Source organism: Carcharhinus amblyrhynchos, chromosome 4 (genome assembly GCF_965287045.1).
Source record: "Carcharhinus amblyrhynchos chromosome 4, sCarAmb.v2.hapA, whole genome shotgun sequence".
Lineage (NCBI taxonomy): Eukaryota > Metazoa > Chordata > Chondrichthyes > Carcharhiniformes > Carcharhinidae > Carcharhinus > Carcharhinus amblyrhynchos.
The window spans coordinates 48,743,269-48,765,565 of NC_137327.1; the positions used below are offsets into that span (position 1 = coordinate 48,743,269).

The window sequence follows — 22,297 nt, forward strand, 5'->3', positions numbered from 1 at the left end:
TTAACAAGCTGGATGCTATGGATTCAAAAACTTTCATAGACTCCCTACAGTGCAGAAAGAAGCCATTTGGCTCACCAAGCCTGCACTGACAACAATGCTATCCAGGCCCTATCCCCATATCTCCACATAATTACCCTGCTAATCCCCCTAACACTAAGGATCAATTTGCCATGGCCAATCAACCTAACCCCTACATCTTTGGAATGTGGGAGGAAACCGGAGCACTCAGAGGAAACTCATGCAGACATGGGGAGAACATGTAAACTCCACACAGTCAACCAAGGCCGGAATTGAACCCAGGTCCTTGATATTGACAGCAGCAGTTTCTAACCACTGTGTCATCATCCCACCATAAATTTACTGAAACGTTAAGCAATTCATGTTTTAACCAGTTTTTAGAATCACTTTTAAACTGAATTTTAAAAAATTCATTTATGGAGTACAGGCGTCGCTGGCTAGGCCAGAATTTATTGCCCAAGTCTCGTTGTCCTTCAGAAGATGGTGGTGAGCAATCGCTGAGATGTAGGTACACCCACAGTGCTATTAGGGAGGGAGTTCTAAGATTTTGACCCAGTGACAGTGAAGGAATGGTGATACATTTCCAAGTCAGGATCACAGTGACTTGGAGGAGAGCTTCCAGATAGAGGTGTTCCAGGTATCTGCCGCTCATGTCTTTCTAGATGGTGCTGACCAAGGAGTCTTGGTGAGTCCCCTGTAGTGCATCTTGTAGATGGTATACATGGCTACCACTGTTCATTGGTGGTGGAGGGAATGAGTGTTTGTGGAAGGGGTGCCAATCAAGTGGGCTGCTTTGTCCTAGATGGTGTCGAGCTTCTTGAGTGTTGTGGGAGCTGCACTCATCCAGGCAAATGGACAGTGTTCTATTATACTCCTGACTTGTGCCTTGTGGATAGTGGACAGACTTTGGAGACTCAAGAGATAAGTTAATTGCTGCAGAATTCCCACCTTTTGACCTGCTCTTGTAGCCACTGTATTTATATGGAGGTCAGTTTAGTTCAGTTGACTGGAGAGCTGATTTGTGATGTGCAGCGATGCCAACAGTGTGGGTTCAATCCCCATACTGGTTGAGGTTATTCATGAAGGTCTGCCTTCTCAACCTTATCCCCTCTGCTGAGGTGTGGTGATCCTCAAGTTAAATCACCACTAGTCAGCTCTTCCCCCTCTGGGATTATGGCAACTTTACCTATTTGTAACGCTTGTCCAGTTCAGTTTCTGGTCAATAGTAACCCACAGAATTTTGATAGCGGGGGATTCAGCAATGAGAATACTATTGAATGCCAAGGGAAGATGGTTAGGTTCTCTTTTGGTCTTGCGCCTTGTACATCAAAACAAGCAAGAAGTCTCACAACACCAGGTTAAATCTCCATATCATCAAAACAAGCAGCAGGCAGTCATGGAGGGGAAAGGGAAGCAGTTTATTGGATAAGTTCCCTGTACTGTCTGCTTTGGAAACTTGGTTCAATGTCTGGCACAATAAAAGTCTCCTTCCTATCTTCTTAGTTATAAGGCTCCTAAATTAAATGAGTTTGGAAAATCTTGTGCCAGGTTCCAGTGGGTACAGATCCACAGGAAAAAAAATACAGCCCTAGCCTGGCACTAACTGGCACTCAGTGAGGGTACAAGGAAAGCTGGTACAGAAATCGGAAATATCACATTGCACTTTCTGAGAGGCTTTTTTTGAGTTTGAAAATGGAGACACTTTGGAAAAGAGTTCTAGGAACTTCCCTCCACACATGAGAAAATTCTACCTCATTGGGTTTGTGAGAAGCTAACACAGTGAAAATGGAGTGTGTTCTTGTTGGATACGCACAACTTCTCTTTTTCTCATTTAAGGACACTGTTTCTTTCCCTCTCTCGGGAGATTGAATGGCTACAGGGAAGAAGGAAGTAACAAATCTTAATTCTCCAGGCATCACGAGTGTGTGGCGGGTTTGATGGATCCGGAAGTCTTTTCCTTTGTCATTTTCTTACTTACGGATGGATACCCATTTTACACTCAGCTGGACTTTAGGCTGAGTTAGACTTTAACTCACTCAAAACCCATTTCTTTACACAGTGTTAAAATCGGACTATGTGACCTCAATGGAACCAATCCAAAATTGGGCAGGGCATGGGCACCTAACATTTGCCCAACATGCGGACGGCATGGTAGCACAGGGGTTAGCACTGCTGCTTCACAGCTCCAGGGTCCTGGGTTCAATTCCTGGCTCGGGTCACTGTCTGTGTGGAGTTTGCATATTCTCCTCGTGTCTGTGTGGGTTTCCTCCGGGTAATCTGGTTTCCTCCCACAGTAAAAAGTCTGACAACACCAGGTTTTAGTCCAACCTATTTATTTGATAATATACTCACAAGCTTTCAGGGTTAGTCCCTTCGTCAGGTGAATGGAGAGTTCTGGCCTCAGACAGAGCATATAAAGCACAGACAGTTTACAGATTACTGATTAGAATGCGAATCCTTACACCTAACCTGCTGTTCAAGACCTGAAGTGGCTGATAATGTGAGTGGAAGGAGCCCACAGACAATCTCACAATGCTCCACTTCTCCAGTTTCCACCCTAAACATGTTAAAGAAGCCATTCCCTATGGACAAGCCCTCCGTATACACAGGATTTGCTCAGATGAGGAGGATCGTGACAGACACCTCCAGACCCTGAAAGATGCCCTCATAAGAACAGGATATGGTGCTCGACTCATAGATCGGCAGTTCCGATGTGCCACAGCGAAAAACCGCACCGATCTCCTCAGAAGGCAAACACAGGACACAGTGGACAGAGTACCCTTCGTCATCCAGTACTTCCCCGGAGCGGAGAAGCTACGACATCTTCTCCGGAGTCTTCAACATATCATTGATGAAGACGAACATCTCGCCAGGGCTATCCCCACACCCCCACTTCTTGCTTTCAGACAACCACACAACCTCAAACAGACCATTGTTCGCAGCAAACTACCCAGCCTTCAGGAGAACAGTGACCACAATACCACACAACCCTGCCACAGCAACCTCTGCAAGACATGCCGGATCATCGACATGGATACCATCATCACACGTGAGAATACCATCCACCAGGTACATGGTAAATACTCTTGCAACTCGGCCAACATTGTCTACCTGATACGTTGCAAGAAAGGATGTCCCGAAGCATGGTACATTGGGGAGACCATGCAGACGCTACGACAACGGATGAATGAACATCGCTCGACAGTCACCAGGCAAGACTGTTCCCTTCCTGTTGGCGAACACTTCAGTGGTCACGGGCATTCAGCCTCTGACCTTCGGGTAAGCATTCTCCAAGGCGGCCTTCACGACACACGACAGCGCAGAGTCTCTGAGCAGAGACTGATAGCCAAGTTCCACACACATGAGGACGGTCTCAACAGGGATCTTGGGTTCATGTCGCACTATCTGTAACCCCCGTGACTTGCCTGGGTTTGCAAAACCTCACTTACTGTACTGTCTGGAGACAATACACATCTCTTTAAACTGTGATCAGTGCTCCTTCCACTCACATTATCAGCCACTTCAGGTCTTGAACAGCAGGTTAGGTGTAAGGATTCGCATTCTAATCAGTAATCTCTAAACTGTCTGTGCTTTATATGCTCTGTCTGAGGCCAGAACTCTCCATTCACCTGACGAAGGGACTAACCCCGAAAGCTTGTGAGTATTATCAAATAAATAGGTTGGACTAAAACCTGGTGTTGTCAGACTTTTTACTGTGTTTACGCCAGTCCAACGCCGGCATACCCACATCATTCCTCCCACAGTCCAAAGATGTGTGGGTTAGGTTGATTGGCCATGCTAAGAAATTGCCCCTTAGTGTCTGAGGATGTGTAGGTTAGAGGGATTAGTGGTTATAATGTGTAGGGATATGGGGGTAGGGCCTGGGTAGGATTGTGTTCAGTGCAGACTCGATGGGCCGAAGGGCCTCTTTCTGCACTGTAGGGTTTGATGATTCTTGATGATGAACATCAGCCTGCAAAGATCGGTTCAGCTTTGGAGAATGTTTCAGTTTCCAGTTTTGCTCACCTCAACCCCAATGAGTAAAACTAAAAGATAAAGTTTTGAAATTGAACAGTCAAATATACAGCCCATTCATGACAGTACAACATGTCAATCAGATAGGTGATGGAGCAACCCAATCAGTTCCAGTTTCAATCAGTTCCTACTGACCTAATGTCTGCAATGTTCAAATGGGTGCAGACGCATTGCACAAGATCAGTCACATTTTCACCATATATCCACCGCTCTTCAAACCTGAAATACAAAACCAATATCAGCACTGCTGTCATCTGCATTTTAATTTAAACACTACAGATTCTCAGGTGACCAAAGAGGAGGATTTCTCACCTGCAAAAGGGTGGGAATAGAGGTGAGAAGGCACACAAAAATGCCAAGTGCTCAGATGCTGGTTCGCTGGCTCCTTGCACTCAGGCGACTGTCTCAGAGGAAGAATGGAGTGGGGATCGACAGCAGGGCTACATGACCAAGGTCATCAAAGGTCTAGTGAAAGAAGGTGAGTGGGATTTTCCACTCAGCCTCCAGGTCTCTGCAGATAGCAGGGGCCAGGGTTAGTTACCTGGAGGGAGCCTCCTGGCTGCCAATACAACTGCTAGGCAGGCTCAGAGGTCTACATGGAGTGACTGTTTCATATAAAATTGTTTCCCATTCGAATCTTAACAGTGAGTTCATGAATCTGCAGGGAAAATCCTGCCCAGAACTCAACTGGGGAACTTGAATTGAAATTCCTTCAATGCACTGGTATATGAAAGATAAAAAAGGACAAAATAATTCACATGTAGGAGCCTTGAAAAGAAAGTCAAAATACCACAAAACAGAGTCGTTAAGCAGTATTCAAAGCTAACAACAGCAAAGGCAGAGCCTTTAGGAAAAGGAGTTGGGAAGTGGAACAACTTAAAGGCAAGGAACACTGCATCATTCCTTTCAGTGAAGGTGCTTACCTGACCGTGAATGCTTTGGGGCAATTCTTTAATGCCACTAAGAGATCTTTCACAGCAGCAGGAGAAATTCCATTCTTTTCCAGGCTGGAAAATAAAACAACAGTAAGTTTAGGAGAGGCGGTGGCGTAGTGGTTATGTCACTGGACTAGTAATCTAGAGACCCATGGTAATGCTCTGGGGACCTGAGTTTGAATACCACCGTGGTGACATTTGAATCCAAATAAAAATTTGGAATTAAAAGTCTAATGATGACCATTGCTGATTGTCGTAAAAACCTATCTGGTTCACTAACACCCTTTAGGGAAGGAAATCTGCAGTCCTTACCTGGTCTGGCCTACATGTGACTCCAGAGCCACAGCAATGTGGTTGACTCTTAAATGCCCTCAAAAATGGCCTAGCAAGCCAATTAGGGATGGGCAATAAATGCCAGTGACACCCGTGCCCCATGAATGAATAAAAAAGCTAAATTCCATATTTCCCAGGTGTTGGAGGATTATCCCTTGTCCCAACAGCGATTAACCACATTTTTATCCCAAAAATGGTCATAATTTTGGCTTTGTTCTTTAATCTGGCTCTGCGATGAGCTCTTATCTGGTTGTATACAGCATCACATCTTGAAAGCACTGGCTCTTAAATTCCATGGAAGCCCCTCTGGTCTCCAGCTGTCCCACTGGAACTCAGCAGTTCAGCCAGCAGGGATATCTAATGATGGCCAGGCTATGCCATTTTCCTGAGGTTTCTGCCCATCTGTTGCTAAAGTTATAATGGGAAGATTGCTGCTTGCCCAGGAGAATGATATGGTCACTTTTTATTATACTGGGCAACTTCAACTGATTAATACTTAAAGATGGTGCTGAAAAATTGTTGTCAGTATAAATCTCTAAGCTCACCATGTTGTTACTGGGCACATAATCTATGTTCCAACATGCTTTATCTGTTGAATTATGGATTTTTGGAGGGGGTGGAGTTATGACTGAAAGCTTTAAATAAGTTTGTAACAGAGATATTGGAAGAATTTACTGTTTGGGGCAGGATTCACATCCACCGGCTAGACAACTGGTGAGAACCCCATGTTGAAGGAATTCAGAAGGCCCCATGCAATTTTGGAAGAATCAGACACTTGCCTGGGCAGCACTGGAGCTCCTGTTGAATCAGCCCCGAATAGGGCAGAAATCCCACCACCCCCCCGCCAAATACTGCTGGCCAATTAGAGGTCAGCAGCTCTACATAACCAACAGTGCCACTGGGAGCAGTGGGAACTGCCAGTACTACATGGCCCTATGCCAGGTAGTAAAGCTGAATTCCTGCAAGAGAGATAGGTAGGGTGGCCTTGACTACCAGGAGAGAGGCCCTGCCAAGAGGGGTGAGGGGGTGTTCAATAGAAAGGGCAGAATGATGCCATCAATTGTTCCGTTCCACCACCTTCTTGGTAACTAGTCCTGTGATCGTGTACAGAGTGCCTGACACAAGGGCATCCCTTCCCACTAGGAAGGTTGTGTGGTCTCCCCACATTGCGAATTGCCCACTGGCCATTGGTAAAGTCTTGACTGTGGTAGCCATTTAAGGGCCTCAATTGGCCTCCGAGTGAGAAGACTGCTCTCTATTCTTTCTGTCTGGAGTTTATTTGGGGCACTCGGGAAGGTCTCCACTCCATTCCCTCCCAGCCAGTCAAAAACACCCAGCCCATCGCCTCCACAATTGCCTCCGTGGGGTTGGAACGTGGGCATAAGATTGTGCCCATTTTTCTAGGATATTTCACCAGACATCTCTTTTAACATCACAGGTACATTCTTTTTAAAAGTATAATGTCTTCTCTGTCCACTGCAATCCCCCCCTCACCAAATGTTAACAGTTCAGAAAGCACTGTTCATAGAACAGCAATAGCACTGTTGAATTCTCCTCTGATTCAGAAGCACAGGGGAAAACAGAGCCTTCAAGGCTGAAATGGACAAATGTTTGTTAAGTAAGAATATCATAGGATATGGAGCAAAGGAAGGTAAATGAAATTAAGGTACAGGTAAATCATTATCTATCTGGCAGGATAGGTCCAAGGGGCAGGATGGCCTATTCCTGTTTTCCTAAGTGGCAGTTTCAAGTGCATTAACAGAATCAGTGCTTGCCAAATGAATAGGCAGGTCCCCTATCCCACTGATGAGACTTGGTCAGGTTTTCCGAGCTCCTTGCAGGGATTATACTGTACATTTGTTTGATTAGTGCTTGACTCACTTGAGCTCCTTCAAGCCTTTGAGTTTATCCATGACTTTGACCAGGTTTCGCAGGCCCTCATCCCCCATCATGTTGCCGGCCAGGCTACAATAAAACACGACAGTTCAGTTTGGCAGTGTTTCAAGCATTTCTAAGCATTTCCTAGTGATTAACAAACTGCATTTATAACTGCTCCTCCTGAGTTACAAGGTGACTTACAACCACATTCAAATAACATGACATAAGTCAAAGGAGATCATAGTTCACCACACAGACTCAGAACAGAATATGTGGAGTACTTTGGCCAGAAACACATTCAATTCTTAGGGATAGCGGGCCTGATTCTCCCCAAAAAATTTGAAGTGCTGAACTGGCAAGAAAAAATGGTGTAATTTATGATAGCTTTTTCAGTCGGTAGTTCGGATTGAATCTCCCACACTTTGTGCAAGGCAGAGGTCACAATCATGAATATCATTAAAAGCATGGGGTGGGGGGGGCGATGGGGCCTATTCACGTCAGAATCTGACAGTTCTGGAACTCTGCGCATCGCATGCTGGCCAGGAACACAGCAATCTCCAAACAACCACACCCCCCATCGCCCCGCCAACAAACACTGTCAATTTGCTCCCCCCCCCCCCCAAGCGGATCACCCCCTCCCCCCCAGGGAGGTAGACACCCCCCCATGGGAGGCAGACAGCAGAGGTAGACAACCCCCCCACCCCCCAGATCACTGGCCCCCCAGCTTTGACTGATCTTATCTGTAAAGTAGTAGCGGGCAGCCCAATTGTCCCCTACGCTCCACATACAATAGGCCCCGACCCCTTGGCACTGCCCAATGCGCAGTACTAATGTTCCTCCCCGCGCATTAGCACTTTGCCCATTGGGCAGTGCCAGGGTGCACAGGCTGGCACTGCCAGGGTGCCCATGCCTAGGAGGCACCCCCTGCTACCTGACACTCTGGGGGGGGCCCCTATTACCCCCCTTCACTCCAGCAGGGTCTCCCGCTAGTTCCCCGAATGTGGGGAGTTACTCTAAATCCCACCAAAGTGAAATACTCCTGGCAGGTTGGGAGATGCTAGTAGGCCCAGAGAATTCAGTCCTGGGCCCAATAGTGACATTTAAAATACATGAGAAACAAATTAAAATCACTTATCCCGTCTTCCCACCAGTTTCCATGTGGTCACGACTGCGCACCTCTCCGGCTGTGGGAGACGCGCGTATGTCGGAAACGTGTGCATGAATTCTGTGAAATGGACATGCACGTCTCCCAACCTGATACATCAAAAAACATGCACGTTGGGATGGGAGAATCGGGCCCAGCAATTCTTGGAAACGGTACAGATTACATCTGCAAGATCTGGTCACTGAGTTACAAAGACAAAAAGAATTGACTGAGGGACATACCTATGAAGTCTGCTCTGTCTATAGCTGTTACAACATAATCCCAGCACTATGTATTTTGTCCATTTTTCCAGGTTGTTCACCATCACAGAAATGTAATTTCGATCCCATTTGTCTGGTTCACAAACAAGCCCCAGAGCTAAAAGGATCTGCTGTTCTGAACAAACTCTGATTCATAGATTCCCTACAGTGCAGAATGAGGCTATTCAGCCCATTGAGTGTTCTAACAAATTACAGTGGCAGAATCCAACTAAATTGTGGCCTTTTCAATATGATTATGGAGTTTAGACAGCCTGATCTTCTCCATAAATAACACTCTGGTGAACCTGTAGCCCTTGGGTGGCATGGTGGCACAATGGTTAGCATTGCTGCCTCACAGCGCCAGGGACCTGAGCTCAATTCCAACCTCGGGTTATCGTCTGTGTGGAGTTTGCACACTCTCCCTGTGACTGCATGGGTTTTCTCTGGATGCTTCAGTTTCCTCCCACAATCCAAAGATGTGCAGGTTAGGTTGACTGGCTGTGCTAAATTGAACCTAGTGCTAGGGGAATTAACAGGGTAAATAAGTGGGGTTACAGAAATAGGGCCTGGATGGGATGGTGGAGGGTACAGAATTGATGGGCCGAATGGCCTCCGTCTACACTGTAGGACTCTATAATTCACCCATTTTTGTTACTCATCACTATAATATCACATAGAATATCACAAGCTCAATGGCACTGAATCACGTGTACCAGTTTGCTATGCAGATTTGCCTGCCCAATCATCAAACCACCCATTCCTATACTCCAGAAAGCCAGTGGCTGAAATGTAGAACTGGGACCAATCTTCTCACACTTTTCTATTTATTTACAGCCTTACACATTACTCGTATACACCTCCCAACTCAACGACCACCATTTCAATCTGTGTCTATTCACAAGAGCTCAGATGAATCCCATTAATTCCTATCACATGCATACAGTTAAATAGATTATTTTCTCTCATTTTAAATAAAAAAGAGTTCATGTGCATAACAAAAGTTTCTAAGTAAATTAAATCAAAGACCTCCATATTGTGTACAAAGCCTGACAAGATATCCCTTCAGTCAGACTCCTAACAATTGCTTTGTATTTGTGCTTTGTTTTGTAAAGCAATCAGACAACTGGTGACTTGTACCAACTAATTAATTTTAGCGATTCGTTTTCTCTTTCGCATTTGTCTCAAACCACCAAAACCATTGCTTTTTATAGAGTATTTTATCTCACAACTATCTACGTTACACTCAATGGATACACCTGCCAGAATTTTTCTGGCACGCCCTGATTCCGGCATTCTCCATTGGCCTCGGGCAGGCAAGGCAGTAAAATTCCTGCAACCACCTTCAATTTATCCTTTGCACAGAATCACACTTAAAATATTTGACAAACACAATTCCACAGCCTCTGTCTCCACAACCGCCACTGAGCATGCAGCTATTTTCTTGGCTTCCCAAGCTAGAAAGGACAATATTTCCCATTTTCACCCATGATCAATACCCATCAGGAAGTTTAGCATGTGAAGGATCACTAAAATTGATGAGTTTCATGTTCTTCGGGTTACCTAAGAATGGGAACTTAAGTACGCATTCCTCCAGATATAGGCCAGGAGGACAATTTTTAAAAATATTTTATTTGCCCTGAAAACAAGTTAAATTCAGGCATGGACCACTGTAATACTTACGATACATCAAAATTAGCATCTACCCTTATCTGAGTGTCCAATCAGTTCAATCAACCAATCAAGATCGGTATTTTTTTTAGATGTAACATCATCTTTTTGTAATGATTTGTATAGTTAACTGGAATTGGAGTAACACTCTCTGAACAGGAATGTTGATTTAAAGTTATTCTACACTACTTAGTATCTTATCCAATGTACTCAAGCAAACCTGACTCCAAATTTTAAATTCTACTCTAATGCATATCATGGAGCAGCCCATTAGAAATCATCAACATGCATCATGAAAATGTCTGGAAGTTTTCCTTTATGATACCAATAAAATGTTGCAGCATCTGAGTTGAACGGAACCTATTTCCAATAGAACAGATCTCAGCAAAACAAACTATATCCTGGAAGCAATATTTCAGGCTACAGACAATTTTTTTTGGTTTCCACAGTTTTCCTGATGCATCTGCCCATTTAGTCACCTTGCGGAAACATAGCTTCTATATCAATTGATCCACACTCCCCTGGATATGTAGCTAAAGGAGCTAAAAAATAATTTCAAGTTACTTTCCCAGCTATGGAAGAGTCCACTGTACTAATTGCATCACCCCATCACTTTTCAAAAGCAAATGGCCTTGCTTCAGCCTTACATAAACCACCTGCATAAACTTTTTCAGCATAAACCCACTTTGGGGCAAGTTGGTTGCCCTTATCTGAATTTCTGAATAATATGCTTTCATCTGCATTCTACCTGCCTTCAACTCTTCCATTGCAAAGATGGCAATATCCAGTATCTGGACAATTTTGAAATCTCGGAATCTTCTATTCTTTGTGTCACTTCTGAACGGCATATTTTTTCCACTAAAGCTGCAAGAAATGATGGTTTCTGCAGGAAAATGTTCAAGGAACAGGCATCTGATCCAACAGGTGTTCCCTCTCCAAAAGCCGTACACCAGATAGGACCAGGAACCATACCAGACACCTTCACACAATCCAGCAATTTAAATAGTGGTAGCAATCCAGTTGTACCAAAATTGAAGGCTTTATAAAATCTGTTAAATTCTTCCACGGAATAACCATCTGTTTGCCAAAATCTTACTAAATTCTGATCATGGGTCATAGATGTTTAACAGATCATCTTTCTTATAGACTTAATCCAAGGACTCTAATGGACGGTCCAAACCTTCATCACTAACTAACTGATGGGCAGCTAGCTCAATACGTTGTGATTTCAATTAGGTGATGAACAACCAAGACCGGACCCAGTTTCCTCTTTGGTAGGTCTTAATCCATGTCCACACATCCACTTGATTCTCCATTAGTCGTGTGGTTAATACTCAGAGGGCAATCGTCCCCCAACGACTTTCACTTGCTTTTTTGCCATTTTTCACAATAGCTACTAAGATCGCATCTTCCTGTCGATTTTTTTTCTTTGCTTCTAAACTTCACCTTTAGGTAATCATCCTCTGCCACTATGTTCTATTCCAGAATGCCAGATAGAACAGGAGCCAATCTTTACACATTTTTTTACTATTTATAGAGTTACACATTGCAAACATACACTTCCTAACCTAACAACTACAGTTTTAGCCTGTGTCTATTTATAGAAGGCTCAAATTAATTCACAGTTAATGCCACAACCATTCTACCATTAAACACAATTAATATACATTAATATCGGTAAACATTAATATATGAAATACCCATCTGCCATTGTTTTCAGAATGAAAGGTACAATATTGTAACAAGTCTAATCACAGTTTGTTGTAGTGCGACGTGAGCTGCAAGGGGTCATCTTCAAGGCCATTCTTGAGCACCACTCAAATAAAGAAACATTTTAAGGGGGAAATTTTACTTACTTCAGTTCTGTCAGATGGGTGCAGCATTCAATGATGGAGAAGAATTTCATCAGCTCTTTCTCTTTGAATTTACATTCCTTCACACTGTAAACAATCCACAAAGGAAATAATTCACAGCAATATTATCAAAAAGAATCCTGCATTCACTAATCCCTAGAACGTGTAAAACCTGACCACTCTTTGAAAGGTTACTGATTCTGCAGAATATTATTCTGCAATAAGTGCTGTAATGGCAGAGTATGTTATTTTTCATGGTCTGGATGTATGTGATGGGTACACCAATATATGGGGTATACATGACATATTCACTGTTTTTAAACTATTGACTGTATGATTATATGTTACACCGAAGGTGAAACCAAGGACAAATTTCCACTTATGCGTGGACAATAAAGTTCGAGTCTGGTCCATATTAACAAAACAGCAAGTGTCAAGTGTCAAATTAAGCAGGAAAGGTAGCAATCAAGAAATAACAGGAATCATAAAATAACGTGAATTGAAAGTTGGCAAGAGAGTAAAAATCTGATGTGAAAAACTAGGAATTCAGATAAAATGGACAAAATTAATATAAACAAAGGTAGGTGGAGACAGTGAAGTACGTCATTTCATTAACAGGATGCCAAATTATGAAATGTATTGATTATGAAATGTACAGTTAGAATGGACACAGAATTCAGATCCATTGTGCTCTTTTTTGAGCACTTAGAGGTTCAAAGTGGCATGCTTGACCCTTGCATACATTTGTGAACTGCCATTTTGGTGAGGGTGCTGGCGTTAGTGCAGTGAATTTCTGATGGAAACATGCAGAGCCAAACAGAACTATCTTGCCACAAGTGTGATCGCAGCGTAAACCTTTCACTTACTGTGGTAGGAAATATGGTAATCCGCTCACACAATTCAGATCAATGTGCATCATACTTTTACATTAGTTTACAACATTCATCGCCAGTTGGAAACCAAGGAAATAAAGTGTTCACGATGGCAAAGAAAACACAATATTCTGCTTATTTGTCTTACTATTTTACCACCAAGTGTGCAAAACACGAAAGGACATTTGAAAAAAAGAATGTGAGTATTGAGATCACGTTCCCAAAAAACAGTGGGGTGATTACCTGTCCCTTCCTGCCTGTGGGAACTCCTGGTCCCACCAATGTTAAACCCCCACCGTGGGTTTCCCAGCAGAGGGGTGGAATCAGTGAGAAAACCCAATGACAAAGCTCCTGCCACCAGCCAATTGAGAAATACACTATGGCAGGTGTGGAAAATCCACCCCACCCACACCCAGTGTCTATTACTCATTAGTTATTTACTAATCAGAAAAGCAATCAGTCATACTTGAAGTTCCAAGTAGCCACATAGTAGTTTGTGTCTTAGGCATATTGGGTGGGATTTTCTGTGCCCCCCTCATGGCATGTATTGAATTTGCCAAGTTGGTCCACCATTGGCTGATAGTGGGATCTTCTGGTCCCATCACTGCCAATGGGGCTTCTGGCTGTTCACACCCTCCTCTGCTGGGGTCAGATGTTGAGGGGGTGGGGGGGGGGGAGGTGTTAGCAGGATCGGAAGATTCCACCGGCAGGGACAGTCGAAAAATCCAATCGACTGAGTCTAAAGATCCAAATCCAGTTCAGCTCATTCTCATTTGGTGAGGCTCTGTACTGGGTGAAGATGTATGCCAGAATTTTACCACCTCTCCACCCAAGGCTGGTAAGATCCTGCCTGAGGCCAATGGAGAATGCCATTCTGCAAGCCTTACCCACCCTGCTGGTAAAATTCTGGCCATAACCACTTAGGATTTACAAATGTGAAGAAGAACACAGTTAAAGAACTCACTCACCTGCACACTTTGCTTTCACATCTCTTTGCAAACTTTATAAAGGATCGTCCATGTGAAGACAAGCTGTGCAAACAAATGAGAACATGTTAAAAAGGCTCTACTTCTAAATTGGATAAAAATAAATACTATAGCAGTGGACCTCAGACAGGTACTGCCAAAATCCTGGTAGAATTTGATCCATGTTTAGTACCTAATGATCCAACTGGTTGTCCATTTCTTTATTGTATAGAGTTCTGACAGACTGAATTACCTTGAAGGTATGAATTTTTAATGGACTGAGCAAACCTTTCCTGTCCTCTGGCCTTTCAGACAATTCTTGGTTCTCATAAATACCTTACCTAGTTATGTTGGGTGGGTTTTATGGCCTCGCTTGACCCGAGACTGGAAAATCCCTCCCGAAGTCAACAGATATTTCCAATACCCGCCTTTCGCCTGCTCTGATTCCGTGGCAGGCGCGCTGGTAGAATTTCAGCAGTAGTTTTTAAATCCTAGGCTGACTCACTCTCTGGTGAATCCACTACCATGTCTCAGTGAGATACAGAGCGGGATTTCCCCATCCCACCTGCCATGGGAATTGTAGCCGGTGGGACAGGACCATGCAAAGGCCTTAGGTAGGATTTTCTGCTACTGGGTCGAGCATAGCCGGAAAATCCGGTCCAGAGTTTACATGATATAAGCTCTGCTGAATACCCCAATATATCTATATTCATTGGAATTTCAGAACTAAATTTAATTGTAGTTCCAGTGCAATATTTCATGGCAAATTAACTTCTTGGAGATCAATCATCACTAATGCATGGGGACTATCAGTGAGTTTTGACCATATAGTGCCATGGTAGCACACTGGTTAGCACCATTGCCCCGCAGTGCCAGGGACCCGGGTTTGATTCTTGTAGATGGAGGAAGAATGTCTACAACAATGATTTAACAACAATATGGCAATAGTGACTTTAAAATGGATATTCTAGCTGAGAGTTAAGCATGCTGGGATTTTTGGTCAACTTATAATTAAAATCAGATGCAGATCGTCAAGTTGCTGAATCAGGTAGCTGGTCTGGGAACTGTGATCTGACATCTGAAGCTTCCTGTGTTGATTAAATAAGGGAAGTTGTTTACATTCGACATTGTGGCCTCAAATTTTACTGCTGTTATGTGTGGTACCTGTCATATGAAGTAAGTGCAATGGCATTGCCACAAGTAATTTCATTGGATGTTCGACCTTGTGATCGATTTCTGGTTACAGAGTTGGCTAGATGACATGGATTCGTCTGGATTTGTGGATAAAAGACACTGCAGTCCTTTGTCTGCCAATGATAGTTCTATAGAGATTAACCATCTTAAGGTATGTGCCCCAAAGGAATTTTCCTCTGAGAAGACAGATTCTACATTGGGGATATTTTTTGGCCAAGGTTTTCCTAACTTGGCCGTCTATATTTTCAGCTAAATAATTAAAGTTAATGTTCAGTTATTGTGCAGTTGAGAGTTAAAGTTCAGTAAAAAAGATAATGAGTTGCAACTGTTTAAGTTTGAATTGGTATCTGAAGTGTTAAATAAAGAAATAGTTAAATGAATTAAAGTTGATTCCTGTTCTTTTTTGTCTCATTAAACTGGAATGCTCACAAGGTGTTTAAATTAAAAGTCGAACAATGGTTTGGGTCACTGTCTGTATGGAGTTTGCACTTTCTCCCTGTGTCTACGTGGGTTTCCTCTGGGTGCTCCGGTTTCCTCCCACGATCCACAAAGATGTGCTGGGAGGTGCATTGGCCATGCTAAATTCTCCCTCAATGTACCCGAACGGGCGCCAGAGAACGGTGACGAGGGGATTATCACAGTAAGTTCATTGCGGTGTTAATGTACATCTATCTGTGACAATAATAAATAAACTTTAAAACATGGCCTTTTAAGAATAGCTCAGAAGAGCCAAGCAAAAGAACGGAAAATGCTAAGAGTGTACTGAGGGTTGATTAGTACCTCACAAAGAGAACATTTGTAGAGAAACCTATCCCAAAATTCAGTTATGAATGAAGAAACTCAGTGCTAAACTATAATTGCCCTTTCCTTTTCCACATACTGACTAATGTATTGGGTATTTCCAATGTTTTCCAACCTTGCCCTCAACTTATACATTTTCTAATTGTGTTCAGAGGGTTTGGAAATCTCTACCCCAGAGGGCTGTGAAAGCTGTCACTGAGAGTGTTTAAGGTTGAGATTGACAGATTTCTGATTAACAAGAATGGAAAGAGTTGTGGGGTTAATGTTTGATCGTATTAAATAGCAGAGCAGGCTTGATGGGCTGAAGGGCCCCTGCTGTTCCTGTGCTTTCTAGTGTTTGGCTCATTGTTTTATCCACACATTTCATGGTTTTGGTGATCTGTTTCAAGTCCCTCCTCATACTTTTCATGGAGGACACTGAGTTCAGTCACTTGCAGGTTTCTTCACGCCTTAAAGGGCAAGAGGCAAGACTGTTTCAGGGTCCTGAAGCTGTTCCCGGGGCAGGAACAGTCACTGGTTGGGATGTTGGCCAGGGATGGAGACAGGTTTCCTATCCAATTAAAGATGACAGGTGGGCTCTCGATTAAGCTAGAGGGCCAATCAGAAGGTCAATTCATTTGTACATGTTAATTTGCTCTCACTTGTAGAGTAATGCCCTGCAGATAGACTGCGATCTTTGCTCTGCACCAGTTTGATGCCGTTGGAGGATTAATGATCAATTCCTGCTCCTTCTTGCTCTTTACCAGTGGGCTCCTGAAAGGGAGCACTCAACTGTGTTCCTGTAGGATCAGGATGAAATAGGGCCATTTTATGTTGCCACTTTAATAGCATGTGCATCCCGTGGAGTTGAGTCTAACCAAAGTTTCTTTAGCCTAATTAAGTAGCGCCCTTTTATACTGGATCCCATTTATAGTCCTGTTCCTATGTACATCACCTGACCTTTCCTCAAACCTACCTGTCAGATTTCTGCAGATCTACATATTAATGCCTTTCTGCATTATGCATATTTAGAAACATATAAAAACAATTTTTTGCCTCTTGCTCATATTTCCCGCCCCGCTATGCTACTCCATTAGCGGGACGGAAAAATCCCACCATAAAGACAACAGGAAAGAATGCTAGCCCACCCAGACTGTCCCCTGTTCATGATGCCTGGACCATGAATTCTGACATCCCAGAAGCCATATTGTAATCAAGTATCAAGATATCCTGAGCAAACTGTGGCATATCTGAATTGTTCCAATAAAAGAAAGTGACCCTTTAATTCAGTAAGAAGTCTCACAACACCAGGTTAAAGTCCAACAAGTTTATTTGATAGTAAACACACAAGCTTTCGGAATGCTGTTCCGTCGTCAGGTGTGTGGAAAGTTCTGGTCAGGGAACTTTCCACTCTTCTGATGAAGGAACAGCGTTCCAAAAACTTGTGGGTTTACTATCAAATAAACTTGTTGTACTTAAACCTGGTGTTGTGAGACTTCTTACTGCATTTACCCCAGTCCAATGCCGGCATCTCCACATCATGACTACCATCGACACCTTTAATTCAGCCCAGCCCCCAGAGCACATTGAAAGAATGATAAGTGTGTTCTTACCTGACTTCAACCTCCACCACGTTGCTGCACTTATTGAGAGATTCCACCAGATACAGAGCGCCATCGGGTGAGATTCTGTTGTTGCTAATGCTATGGAACCGGATCAGACAAAGCACAGGGTTCAGCAAAATGATGCTGTTTTGCTCCATATAACTAACGAGGAAGAGGAGCTGATACACTACACAGCTAATCCAAATCCAAAACTGCAAAAATACAAAGTTAGTACTCTCTGCACTTTCCCTCTGGAAATCCTGCTTGTCGTGCTGGGAGTAATCATTTACAGCACTCACTAACGTTCGTTGCAACATTTGGTAAGTAGCTGAACCATTGGCTGGCCTTTCCCACAATGCTGGTTGGGATGATCAGGGAGCAAAAACATTTGCGTAGATTTTTACTTTCTCTCTGGTGTAAAAATGGCATTGCAGATGGCCCATCCTACTTTCATTTCCATCATCTACAGATTGTGTCCATAATAGATGGCAGTTACTGTGGGCAGGGCCTACACTGAGCTACATATACAGAGGGCTGGGCCTATGGAAGCAGAGGGCCACAGCAGGCAGCGCCTGGTGCTCACAGTGAGCAGGGCCTATGATAGCAGTATTTACCAATCACTTCATCTACAGAAGCACTGGGTTACAGGAAGATATGGCCTAAAGAGGGCAACTACAGGAAGGCAAGATCTAAAGGGGGGCAAGGAGGACATGGACTACTGGAGGTCAGGAGCTACAGGAGCACATGGCCCTACAGTATGGCTGGGCCCAGAGGAAGACATGGCCTAAAGGGGGAGTTGGGCCTACAGGAAGACATAGACTACAGAAGACAGGACCTACAGCGGAAGCAGGAGGATACGGTTTACAGGAGGGCTGGGTTTACAAAGGTCTGAGCCAACACTGGACTGGGTGGATGGTAAGCAGCATTTACTGTTGGCAGAACTGACAGGGCACAGCATTTACAGAGGAGGGGGGGAATCTACTAAACCAGTTTTATGTCTGAGAGACAAGCTGAGGATCTGCCTCAGTTTAATCAAAAACAGATTAATTAGAGTTCTACAGTTGACACTGGCTTTAAGGCAATGCTTGGGAAATAGAACTTCCTTGCCAGTAAAGCATTGAGCATCAATTCGAAAAGAACAAGAGATGTTAATACAGAATCTCAATTAAAGGCAGAATAATCAGCCTTTATAGAAATTCAGACTGTTGACCCAGAATTCTCCTTACATCTAAAACTAAGCAGAAAGACTATTTCAGTGATCTTTGTTCCATCATATTTCAATAGATGGAATCTGAATGAGAATCACTCAGACTTGCAGGAGGAAAGGAAAATGGTTTAAAGGGTTTAATCCTTTGTGAAAATATTCTTTATCTTTGGAATTATCTTCAGCATAATAAATGTAGATACTCACTCGATTAGTTTTAAAACATGCGGCTTTGGTAAGAAATCCCACAAACACTGCAGTTCTTCATCCCCAAGTAAGTTGCAGGACAGGCTGAAGAATGATGAATAAAACTGACTTTACTTCACATGGAAGGACTACATATTTCACATCAGCATTTAGTTAAGGTATTTTTAATACTTCCTTAAAGTCTGACTTCCCGGGGTTGGGGGGTGAGGAGAGGAGGGATTGAGGGCACACTTTTAGATTCAGTGCTGGCATTTTGCCTGGTCACACATGAGCACCAACTGACCATCTATTCTGCTCTCTACACCATTTCAATTGGACACACAACCTTTAGATATCGCAAAGAATGTTCATGGTTGCATTTGGTAAGCCAGCACAAAGACACTCCATATAATGACATTGTTGGGTCCATTCATTCATTTGAAGAGACAAGAGGACAGCACTAGTATGAGTTTTAAAATGGTTTTCTTTTATGGAAAATAATTTGAAGAATTAACATGGCAAAAACGAAAAAGCAAACTTGGAGACTGGCTTCTCGGTCAGGCGCTTTACAAAAAAGACATGTACTGTAATGAGGGGAATCTAAGAACAGAACTGAACAGAGCTGATCACACACATTCTAAAACCAAAATATATTTTAACCCATATTTTGTTATTAGAAGTGTTTTTCGCATGCTATCTCCAACTAAAAAAAATCCTCGCAGCTGCTGTTATGGGAAACTGTTGTTTGTCTGCATTGTTTACTCTTCAGGAATGCAGTTAATTTTCAACCAATCTATCATGCCTTCTGATTCCACCTGTAGTCAAGTCAGCTACAATTGTTCAGCTTAGCAGAGTTAGTTAACCCCTACAGTCTAGCATTGAAATGTAATTGCGCAGAGGGAGAAATATTTTAAAATGAAGTCTTTGCATAGACTGAAGCAAACAGGGAACGCATACGCAGGACCCCTCAGACAGACAAGCATTCAAATGGGTGCTAACGAGGATATGCTGGGCCAATCTAACATTGTGCTACGGGTATTCAGACAGAGTTCTGGTTAAGACTTTTTAAATTCATTCATAGGCTTCACTGGTTGGCCAGCACTTGTTGCTCATCCCGAGTTGACAGTCAACCCACATTGTTGTGGCTTTGGAGTCGCATGTAGGCCAGATCAGGTAAGGACAACAGATTTCCTCCCTTAAAGGACATTAATGAACCAGATGGGTTTTTCCGACATACGGCAATGGTTTCACGGTCATCAGTAGATTTTTAATTCCAGTATTTTTTACTGAATTCATTGTACTTACTCTAGCTCAGTCAGGTCTTTGCAGTGTTCGAGAATCTTGAACAGTTTTTCCATACTCCTTTTGGTCAGGTTACACTCCTTCAGTCTTTGAAAACAAGAGATAATGTTCATTTTTCTGCATTAAGAATTAAATCACAATCCCGAAAGGACAAAGCAAGGGATTACCTGAGAATCTGTGAGCGAGGAGGTTCTAGTTTCTTCCCATTTCCTTTGTGTCTGCAAAAGAAAGGGAGAGTGTTAACAGGAGAACAAAGGACCTCACACAAATAGTGTTTTTACCAATACTGTAACAGTGCAATCTCACCCTACAAAACACCAAGGGTAGAAATTCAGAACAGGTATCAGCAAGTCCTCCATCGCAAGCATACTTTTAATATCAGCTCCAGACCAGGGCTGTTGTGGACAAGCAACTGGTAAAATACTTGTACTGGTTGGGTCATCTTTTCCCTTGGTCTCTACTGTATTCTAACACCACACTGACCACAATGGAAATGTCGGCAAAGTGGAGGAGGCAGTGGGAGACCAGAGCTTTTAAAGACAAATGGCATTGCTGCCAAAGCTGGCTATTTAACCCTGCAATGGTATGGCCCCAGCCATCCTTAGATACCATGGAAAAACATGCTCATGTGTGAAGACACGGAATCGTTTCAGCTGACAGGCAACACGGAACAGGAATATGATACAACAACTTATATTCATAATGAAACATCGTTCATCACTCAAGAAACAAAGTATGACACCAAAAGGGCAGAATGAGACAATGGGTGGATTTTCCGGTTGTGCCGCCAACAGGATCTCAGTGGTGGAGGGTGTGAGAAATGGGAAACCCCATTGACAGTGGCGGGATCAGGAGGTCACTCCATTTCAGGGGTGGAGGATCCTGCCTATTGGATTAATGACCAAAAAGCTTGGTCAAAGAGGTAGGGTTTGAGAAGTGCCTTAAACCATGGAAACAAAATGGACACATGGAGAGCCGTAGGGAGGAAATTCCAGAGTTTGGGGCGAAGTGTAGAAACAGGAAAATATTGGAAAAGACATTCACCTGCAATCTTTCTTCATGAGGATTATTGAAGCTCGGCCACTTGCTCTGTAACAGAAAATAAGCGAACATGTTAAGGTCTGGTTTCGCTCTGTTGTATGCATAGGGAGTGCTCTGTCACTGTAGGGCTTGGTGAGGGGTGGGTGGAATATTAAGAAGGGGACTCATGTTTCACCACTGGGTGGCTGGCCCTGAAATCGCACAAGATTCAGACCCTCCCCACCCATACTGAGCTGTTTCTCCAGAATTTCTACTACCAGTCAGCTGCTGGAGTTACCATGGGAGATCACTGGGAGCACAGCGGAATTCCTGATCTTTTCTTTATAAGCCGGCCCCTTACACAATTGCAACGAAGAGTGATCAGAACAGTTCCTGTCACTGGCTTGTATTTAGTGGGGTGAGGAAAAAACCCTTTATTGAGCAATCTGGCTCATCACAAAAGATTTCTTCCTCCATTTCTGACTGCTTAATGAAGCAGAGAGCAATTAGGAGCTAATGCAAACTAATTGCTTTCCTTGCACTGGTTCAAGGTCAGGTTGTTTGCTCATTTGGGATGTGTGCCTGACTGAGGTTGACACTTGTGATCTTGCAAGAGGTCGTCATTATTGTAGAGAACATGGGGCAGAGGTTTAACTCAGCAAAGAGTCTGGCATCATCGTGCACGCCATAAAATCAGACACTAAAACATGAGGTCTGCCCTATTCTTATAGTCATGATGTGGGTATGCCGGCGTTGGACTGGCGTAAACACAGTAAAAAGTCTGACAACACCAGGTTTTAGTCCAACCTATTTATTTGATAATATTCTCACAAGCTTTCGAGGGGTTACCCTCTTCGTCAGGTGAATGGAGAGTTCTGGCCTCAGACAGAGCATATAAAGCACAGACAGTTTAGAGATTACTGATTAAATTGGGATAATACATTTAAATTAAATACATTTTAATCAGTAATCTCTAAACTGTCTGTGCTTTATATGCTCTGTCTGAGGCCAGAACTCTCCATTCACCTGACGAAGAGGGTAACCCC

General features: G+C 43.3%; 1 protein-coding gene across 1 annotated transcript in view; it reads right to left on the reverse strand.

Moving 5' to 3' along the window:
- The window catches only part of nlrc5 (NLR family, CARD domain containing 5), a 171,937-nt gene that overhangs the window by 48,587 nt on the left and 101,053 nt on the right, over window positions 1–22,297 (reverse strand). The window contains exons 26-35 of the mRNA XM_080187115.1: window positions 21,276–21,320; window positions 20,399–20,449; window positions 20,235–20,318; window positions 18,951–19,034; window positions 17,549–17,638; window positions 13,965–14,027; window positions 12,128–12,211; window positions 7,203–7,286; window positions 4,977–5,060; window positions 4,189–4,272 (exon numbers count right to left, since the gene is read on the reverse strand). Of these exons, the coding sequence (XP_080043241.1) occupies window positions 4,189–4,272; window positions 4,977–5,060; window positions 7,203–7,286; window positions 12,128–12,211; window positions 13,965–14,027; window positions 17,549–17,638; window positions 18,951–19,034; window positions 20,235–20,318; window positions 20,399–20,449; window positions 21,276–21,320 (753 nt within the window). The remainder of the gene's footprint in view (window positions 1–4,188; window positions 4,273–4,976; window positions 5,061–7,202; window positions 7,287–12,127; window positions 12,212–13,964; window positions 14,028–17,548; window positions 17,639–18,950; window positions 19,035–20,234; window positions 20,319–20,398; window positions 20,450–21,275; window positions 21,321–22,297) is intronic.